This window comes from Poecilia latipinna, unplaced genomic scaffold, assembly GCF_001443285.1.
Source record: "Poecilia latipinna isolate Pla-1442-1.1 unplaced genomic scaffold, P_latipinna-1.0 Scaffold874, whole genome shotgun sequence".
Taxonomy (NCBI): Eukaryota; Metazoa; Chordata; class Actinopteri; order Cyprinodontiformes; family Poeciliidae; genus Poecilia; species Poecilia latipinna.
Window position 1 is genome coordinate 392481 of NW_015113490.1, and position 9882 is coordinate 402362.

General features: G+C 35.9%; 1 protein-coding gene across 1 annotated transcript in view; it reads right to left on the reverse strand.

Moving 5' to 3' along the window:
- Positions 1-7410: 7410 nt before the first annotated feature.
- The window catches only part of tirap (toll-interleukin 1 receptor (TIR) domain containing adaptor protein), a 9500-nt gene continuing 7028 nt past the window's right edge, over positions 7411-9882 (reverse strand). The window contains exons 2-3 of the mRNA XM_015048300.1: positions 9111-9692; positions 7411-8776 (exon numbers count right to left, since the gene is read on the reverse strand). Of these exons, the coding sequence (XP_014903786.1) occupies positions 8670-8776; positions 9111-9692 (689 nt within the window). The 3' untranslated portion in view covers positions 7411-8669. The remainder of the gene's footprint in view (positions 8777-9110; positions 9693-9882) is intronic.

The following is a 9882-nucleotide window of genomic DNA, read 5'->3' on the forward strand; positions in this document are numbered from 1 at the left end:
CTGAGCGAATCCGAAAGTCATGCATGGGCTAACATAGAAAAACTATATATTTACAACAATAAATTATAAGAATAGTAAAGTAACTTTAAGATTAACCTAAAATCTATATTTCCCCCATTTAAGCCACTGAAGGAAACAGATTATTGAAACTCTTCCAGATTAGAAAAGATGAAATAAACAGTAACATAACGTAGGTAAGACTCAAACATACTGACGTAGTTTTAAAAAATCGAAAATATGATAGAGCACAGTTAGAAAATGAGGTATAGATTTCCAGTGCAGCATTTATCAAAATACAATTTTGTTCAATGTCATCAAAAACTAGGTTGTTTAGCTTTGTGTACATTTGGGATGATTACGTCACACGAGACACACAATGGAGCTGATCAGATGGCTCAATGTAAACAATGTGGCAAAAGAGTAAGCTGTTAACATGTCAAAATAGACTCTAAATTATAGCTGTTCCGTTAATTTCAGTTTATTTTTAATGTTCTCATTCACAACAAAAATCATTTTAATGCATTCTAAAAGAATACATTACATAACAAAGCAAATCCATAGTGCCGACCATAGAGGGATTCATTTTGGTGACACACAATAGACTACAATATCATCCTAAATATGATACACTTCAGATTATTTTCCCATTTAGAATAAATAGCAACGTAATTAAACCTAGATAACTACGTGCAGAAATGGATTTTACTGCAGTTTGTTACAGACTTTTGAATTGCAAGAGGTTCAAATTAAGATCTTTCAGAGAGAGAGAGAGATCCTGATGAATCCTGAGCCAAGATGGATCACAAAACTGAAGCATATCTATATTAATCATATTGTCTTCAGAGTTTGAAATTAAATGTAATAATTGTAATGTTTTATCACATTGTGCATAGTCACCACACCTAAAATAAGTAAATAATATATTTGTGACATTGTGCTTTAAATACTTGTTTGATTTCACGGTAGAGGTACTGCCAACTGTCTGAGTTCTTACTACTTTAGTGCACCTGAAGAACTCATTGCTTTCTCACTGGTGAATGATGGATTTGTTTGGTTTTTGACTTCTTCCATCAGGTGTTGGCTGAAAAGATGCTGAAACTGGCTATACTGCCATGCATGCTGGGAGTGACTAGTGAGAGCTGACACACATGAATCTGTCTTTCTGCCAAGCAGTTTTGGCAGCAGTAGCAGGTGATGGAGCGGCTCTGTTTAAAACATTGTTGGGATTTGAAAATAATCTTATTGGAATGGATCGAACATGGCTTTCTAAATAACTTGACTTGAAAGAGAAGTGAAGATCTGGCCATCCCAATCCAGCCTGGTCCTCTTCGCACACTGGTTTGAATAACTTTACGGATGAACATATTGTTCCCAGTTTATACTGACAGTACTACTTTGATTGCACAGTACAACAGATTTTGTTTTATTTAATCCACTATAAGAAGCTAACAATATGTAAATTTAATCCCAACTGTTCTGGGCATGATTCAGATTTACACGACAGCTCAGATATTAATAAAGATAAATGTGAAAAAACATAAGTGCCAATGCTTTACAAAAGTATTTGCATCCACGGAACCATTTTACATTTCATTGTGTTACAATGTATTTCCTTTTGAGAAGTTTTCCTCCTTTATTTCTTTCTCTTTTTTTTACAAAGAAATATTTCAGTTCGATAATGATAATGTAATGATAAAGTATTTTAAGCAAAACACTTTAATTTGCTTTTTAAACACACGCAATCTGCAATTATTGCATGCAAAAGCTGCTGTCATCAGCTTCCAAAATCCATCGTTTGCACTGTCCCGTATGTCACATCTGTTTCTTGACAGAGAGACACCTGTTATGACGGGAGGGGTCTCGACTAGATTCCAGAGGGTAGATTGCACCAAAGAACAGATAAATCTTGCTCACTTCTGAACATGAGAAAAGAAACGAGAAAGAGGAACAACTTGCAGCTGTTCCTCTACCCACTTTGAATTTTGATCTCTGCTGGCAGATCCAGGCAAATCCAAACATGACATTGGCTGAGGTATTGAATCCTTCCAGATCAGCGATCTTAGGCAAAATTGAACAAACTCTGGCAACCCTTCACATCCAGTCAGTCTTGTTGGTACAATAAGCAGACATGCTCGGTGTCTGTTCAGTCTGATCTGTTATAACTACACAGAGAGTTACTACCTATTTATACAGGGATTATCACAAAGTTTCTCACAGGGAGTCTGGGAACCAACATTTCCGGCACAGCACTAGAATACTGACAAAGACCTTCAAAGCCTTTGAAATGGAGGAAGTTTCCATATTTATCTAAACCCTCCCTAAGTTCCAGTAGGGAGGTTCCCTATTGAAGTACAAAGAACCTCACATAAATAACTGAAATAAACATTTTTCTCCGTGCATATACAAATGATTGGAAGAGACTATTTTCTCAAATTCCACTGACACCCTTAAATTATGCTAAGGTTAAACTTGATCAGTTTTAAAGAATGCAAAGTACTCTTTAAGTTCCAAACAATATTTCATATCCTCAGAAACAACAACAACACAAATAATATGCACCTGTGTTATGAATTATAAAGGTTTCTAAAAAGAAGAGACATTGGTGGTGTTCTGTGTCAGAAATGTCCAAAAAGAAAATAGCCGTTGCGTGCTAGTTGGATTAAATATGGCTTAATCTACTACTCCACCAGGCACTCACATCTTTTATTGTTTCTCATTTGTCCATCCATCCATCAGAGGGCCACACCTTAGCTCCAAGGCTGAGAACGCTCATTGAGAGAAAGCTCATATCAGCTGCTTCTATCATCCTTTCAGACATGATCAAGACTTCATGACAATAAATGAGAGTTGTAATTTTGATGGATTGTAGATTAGGAGTTGGACTTTTTATCTCAGATCTTTCTTCACCACAATAAACCGGAACAATTTCCTAACCCATCATCCAATCACTGATGAGTAAAACACCAACAAACTTGAACTGCACTTGCTGTAAAGAAATACTCTCCCATCTGGGGGGGAAGCTGTTTTTTTTTTTTTTGTTTTTTTTTTTTTTTTCCGGTTGAGAACAATGACCTCGTGCAACTGCTCAAATGGAGATTAAAGGTCATTGTTTGAAGACACACACAAAGCATGAAATCATCGGCAAAAAGCAAAGATCAAATATTGAGGCTCCCAGTCTTACACCCTCCTGTCAATGACAACTACATTTAATTTCAGAGTCTAGTCTAACATTCACACAAAAAAGCCCACGCCCACAGCACACACTGTAACTATATTGTTTATTACTGTTTAAACCTGGTTTAAACATAGTTTATTTAACTTATTAGTAAAATAAGTTGTTTTTCATCTTGTTCTCTAATGCCAATCTATACAAGACACTTTTGACCTGTAACAGCAGATGTTGTTACGGTTAATATAGCAAAAATGCAAGTAATTTGTTTTTTGTAAGTAATAGATTTTAGAATCAGATAAGGTACTCAGCAATTTATCAGTTTGCAACAGGACACATTACTGAATTTAAACAGTATCTTAAATTGAAAAACAGTCATATTGTAAGACAAAATGTCTATGAGAACAAAAAAAACACAATTATAAGTTGTTTAAATCAATTTAAACAGTCACTAAGTTGGCTTACAAGTGAAAAAGAATGTGAAAATTTTGACCTTTAACACTAAATATGTGTGCAGTTTTCTAACATTGCAAAGTTGACAAACTCACACAGACTTCTGTACTAAATAACAAAAACGAACAATTAAATATAAATCGTGGAAGAATACTGCAAATTTAGGGAATTAAAAATAAAAAAATGAAAAACAGTAAGGTAAAGTCCAAAGCTTTCACAGAAAAGAAAAGGGAAGCCTCTATATTTCTGTTGTATGTTAAATTAAAATACATTGTCTCTTAGCCATCCAAGATTTTTTTTTAACTGGAATTCTTAATCATCCCAAAAGGATAATTTGCCTTTTGCACTTTTTATTTGTCAAAAATATTTATGTGTCTTGTTTGATTGCTTTTTTCTTAATTGTAAGGGATCAAGATTTGCAAAAATAAGGGATATAACTGTCTTATTGCAACCTTTTCCTCACTGTTCCGTCCTGGAAACAAGTTAATGGGAACAATCAAATGTCAACCAAGAAGGTTGAGTCGATATTTCATAGAAAAAAAAAACTTAGTCAATCCTATGATTGTTTTCATTATGAGCACACAGAAAGTGGCCCTAAGTGATGGCTGCTGTGGAGATGGCCCTGTAGTGTGGAAAAATCCTTTAATAGAATATGGCGACAACATTTCAGATCAGTTCAACATAAGAAAATAGGAAAAAATATAGAAAACATATTACAATAACATCACAAACAACAATCTTTTGGCATAGAAAATGCAGGGTAGTAAAGTCTTCACATGTGAATTTATCAGTCGAACAACAGTGCACCGATTCGTTCTGTATCTCCTCCCTGGTGGTAAAAATTTAAACAAGGCCCAAAGTGAATGGCTGGCATCAGCACTGATCACTAAGATTGTCAAGAGAGATGCCAGCAATTTTCATATAATTTTTAGGAATACTTGGCAAGCAATTCATATTCCTGACTGAAAGTGACCCATGCCAATCAATAAGAGAGAGTAATGATTGGCATACCCATGATTGGCATAGAAAGTGGTCCCATCACTTTCTGTGTGCTCCTAATGAAAGTTATGTTTACTACGACAAATCCAAAACACTTACATCGCACAAATAAAATGGGAACTCATTTTCACGCAAAACAGCAGCTTCGGGAAGAACGAGAACACAAAAGGAAAGCAAAACAGCAAATCAAGTAAATGGAAGGATCTGGCAAGTAATTAATTTAGTTTTTAACTTCTCAGGAGGTATTCAGAGACATTCAGTAACTGAGTACAGTGATCAGATTCAGAATAATATACAGCAGGAAGGTGACAAGAACTGGAAACTTGGGAGAATCAACGAGTGTCCAGGGAACTAAACAGAATAAAAAATAATCTATTAAATTTAGGTTAAGGACCTAAACCAGTGCTTTAACAACTGATAACAAAGAATAAACTAAAAAAAGCAAATAATCTTTATAACATTGTGACAAAACTTAATAATGATTACAATCCAAAATAATTAAAACACAAAACCATACATAGATCTCAGATGATGATCGATAATGCATCTAACAATTCACTGATTCAGTGAATTATCTAACCTGCTTTTGAATGAACCCTACAGCATTTTTACTCATGTCTGATCTTGCTCATTGTGGAAATTAATGTTCATCACCAACTGAACATCTCCCTCATTATCTGTGTTCTCACTGATTTGGCGTCCAGTAGTCTACAGGAAATGTGTGCACCTGCTTCCCGTTTTGCTCACAGTGAAATTTGTCATATAGTTACGCAAGACGTTAGGGGCTTTCCCACGCTGAATATTTTACAGTTTCAATGCATATTCCAACAGCAAAAGTGTTTGAAAGTTCTGTTGCATGTTGCAAGTCTCAGTCTACCGCAGTACAATTGATACTCTTTTTTCACAACAAAAAACCTCAAGGAACGAAACCATTTCAGTCAATTTTAAGTCGATAAAATTCAGGCAGAAATATATTTTTTGGCATTTTATGACAGGTTCAGGTTAACAGTTAAATACATTTTAATCCAATCAGAGGAGCTCCTGAAGTAAGGAAGAACTATGACTGGAAGAAAACAGAGGTTTAAAGACCTGAGGTACACAAAGCAGTTACGATGTCAGTTATTAGCTTGTCTATAGTTTGTGCACTCTGAGATGTAAAGCAAGAAAAGTTTCACTGATGGAACGCCTTTCACAGATAAGTCACAATATACTTTACCATAAAAGAGTCATTTGTGCAACAAAAAATGAAACAAGCACAAAAAAATCCTAAGTCAGAACTTCATTAAGAGTTGATATGAAAAATAAGGTACGTTCATTCAGCTAAAAGAATGTACAACCATCCCATGTTTTGACACAATATTTCCTCATTACAAATTATTTGATACTTCTCACCATTTTGTAGATTTTATAATAACCAGAGCAAAACTTGCAAAGGTAGGAAGTAAGTTGTAAGGAGAGTTCAAAAACCATATTTACATGCGGAGTCTTGTTCCACAAAGCTGTTAAGTTGCACATATTAAAACATCAAGTTAAGTTGCATGTCATTACGTCACATTTTGTACTCAGAGCATCTCACTGCTTGCCATGTACCAGGAAGGAATGTTGCCATGCCCTTTGCTTTTAGCCTAACCCTAAATGCTTAATCTAACAATAATACCAACCAAAAGCTGTAAATCCATTCAAATGTGCCACAAATGGAGGAGTGTCCGATGCTATGTGAGGTAATAAATCCATGCTGTTTTTATCATAGTCAGTAACATTTCTAATGATATCTCAGTCGTATAAGCTTAAGTCAAAGGGACGTTTTGAGGATAAAAACCTTATAAAGAAAATAAAACGGAGACCTGAAGGGCTTCATAAAATGATTCTCAGTCAGTGTTTTCTTTTTTTCCATCTAAATGTAAATTTTATTTCAGTGAATTGAAGATTGTGTCCTTTTCATCCAGGTGAAGATCTTGATATGACTGTGAGTGGTGTAAAGATTGCCTCAAAGTTGCTTTTAGAAGTTGTTTTTCCTCTGAAATGTCAAAGTTGTATTCCTATTTTATAACCACTCAAATTCACTGTGTGTGCATGTGTTGTATGTGTGTGTCATAGGATTACTAAAAGTCCTTGAGAGCATCTGTGCCTTTTGGAGATTACTGACATTTTCACCATTAAAATGCTGGCTCACCATAAAAAAGGTGATTATAGAGGGCCTTTTCATTAAGGACCTAAATGTCTGCTGTTGTTTAGGGGGATTGGCAAGCGGGTAGGATTAGGCAGCATCAATAAAATCCAAGACATGGAAGCGGCACAAGCCACGTGAACGCTCTGTCCACATTATAAACAACACTTCCCTATTTACTTCCATATTTGAGTCAATGATTGATAAGGCTATTTGATGTTGTATATTTAAATAAGCAAATGTTAACAGTCGCTTCTATCAGCAGTCGCTTCTATCAGCAATGTAGGTCACCACTGTCAGCATGTGAATGTACGCATGAATGGGTAAATAACAGTGTAAAACCCTTTGGGGTCCTCTGAACTTGATAAAGTAGAGACCATTTACTACTTCCCATAACGATACCTGTCCTGACAAGAAAACAGGGTGCCGTCAAGGACATTTGGTGATCCTTAAAGATCCTTACACTATTTGACTTGAAAAATTAAAACAGGCTCCATTTTTCATAATGTTGGACTTTAGCAAAATTATTAGTCATTGTCAATAGGTGTTCAATCATTTAGATGACTGCATGAGCCTACTGACTTTGTGACTGTGTTCTGGCATTTACAGTTGCAAACACATCATTGCAGGTCAGGTTTATTGATAGTTAAAAACAATTGTTTCAGTAAAAAAAAAAAATCATAAGAACAGTTTGCTGAAGAGAATTGGCAAACAAACGAGATCAGTGAAACAAAAATACAGAAAAGGCTCTAATGTTCCCAAAAATATAATTAGTTTATAAGACAACTGGTAAAAAAAATTCTTAACTAACTTCAAAAGAGCTGCAGCAGGACTTGATAGCAACAACCACTGAGATTTTAATCAGCACAGTGCTACACATAATATGAAAAGGTCAAAGGTTGAATGCCTGAACTGTAGGATGCGTACTACTACTCCCCAAAGAACTCAAGAGCTGAATATAAAATGCACTAGTATTAATTTAGAGAAAAAAAAAAAAAAAAAAAAAAACACTGGTAATATTAGTTTGTCTTAAGATATTTGTGTTCTGTAATTTGCAGTGGGTGTGAATAATTTTGATTCCAACTATGTGGTTTGAGTTATTACTGTGTTTTTAATTAGCTCTTTGTTTCTTTACAGCTTCTTTTGTTTAGCTGTAATTTCACTGATCCCAATTTCCTTCCGTCTTCTTGTCTTTTTTTATGTTTACAGACTAACTTCACATGACTTTACCACATCTGCTTCCTGTTGGTTATTGGGTGTAACACCACAAGGGCAGTTAACTATGGTTACACTAGAAGTAAGTTATTAATGATGCACAGAGAAAATGTAACATTTAAACAGATAAAAATATTCAACATTCACTTCCCCCCAAAAAATTAATGCCAAGTTAAACATGAAAATCTGATAAATATTTCAATGAGATGAGTCTGAGGACCTATTTTTTAAATATATTTCTATACATAACCGTTTCTCTAACTTCAGGCCAAGCGTAAACGTGGATTATATTTTTAAAGGAATTTGTTATGGGTGGGTGCTTCATGTCCAAACAACATTTTTTTTAGATCTGACAAAGAAAAGAAGTTACAGTGCTCTGCAAAGATGACTGTGTTGAGGTGTGAGAACATCTTGAACACACCACCCAGTAGGACTAAAGAAGTCCCTAGAGCGAAACAGCTTTTCAAAACACTGCAGGAAGTGACCAAAAGTATCCGTAATGTGGGTTTAGTCATCAGCAGCAGTGTCTTTATTGCACCACCGTATATATATTTTAGTCTTGATCACAGCAAATGTCTCTGATGCTTTTATCTCTCTGCTGCATCCCTTCTGGTCGTGTAGAAATCTTGAGATCTACACCATGTGATGCCTGGTTTTGCACTGACATCATGTTGCTTTCTTGCATGTTGTCTCTTCCATCTGATGCACAGCTTCAGATGAGTCACCCAAGCTGTAGTTCAGTTTCTCTTCACTTTGAATCAACTTCTCCAAATCTAAGAAAAAAAAAAGGCTATCAGACAAAGATCTCTACCAAAGTATGCAATATTATGCAGCCATCTATGTTCCTTACTTTTCTGACAACAAACAACAAATGGGTGAATGTAATTCAACTCCAAGCAGACTCAATGTTTATTGTAACACGTCATATGCCATAAAAAGTTTGTTTTCACTAATGTAATTTGACAAAACTCTGACAAAACTCCTACACGTCTGAAGGTTACTTATCAAGGCCATTTCAATTTTGATATTCAAAGTAAAGGGGGCTTGTAGAGGGCCTTGTTGGCTGTCGACATGGCCCTCAACAACTATCTTAATTTGTGTACTTACAACTTTGTACGGTCTTATTGACAACATTGAAACCATAGTCAGGATTCCTGCTCAGGTCAATGTAGTAGTAGAACCTCAGTTCCTGTGGGTACTGAGAGTGGGCCAAGTCAAGAAGAAGGGGTATCATCGTGTTGGACATGGGTCTCTCTGCCAGGGTCTGGTGCATCATGTAACTGCACCAATCATCCTGCACAAAGCTGGGAGTGATGAGCAGAGCCCGAAGGTGGCTGTTTTCCAGGGCCTTGCAAAACTCTGTGGATATAGCACTTCCTGGACATGAGTCCCTGTGCCATAGGAAGCACCTGAGGCTGCGGGGTGGGGTCTCGAGGAACGAAACCAGGCGTTTGGCCTCCTCAGTGTCTTTCTCGGCAAAGCTGTGGCACACAAACACATCATATTTCCGTTTCCATCTCAGCTCTGAACTCAGAGCAGTATTTAACTGCTGTGGTTTTGCAACGGATGTTTCTTCTGATGATGCAGATGACGGTGATTTAGATTCGCAGCTAGCAGCCCCTGCTGGTTTTTCGCCTGTTTTGCTGTTCTTGTTTTGCCTTCCAGATTTAAAAAGTTTTAGGAACCACCCTGAAAAAAAAAGCATAAAAAAAACGCATTTAGGACTTGGTCACTTATATTCATCTATGTTAATCTTGAAGGGGAAATACATTTCCTCTTGAGAAGGAAATACAACTAAGAAGCAAAATTGGACTAAATAAAAAATGTTGCATAAGTGCATCATAGACCCTTTTCCCGATATATATATATATATATATAT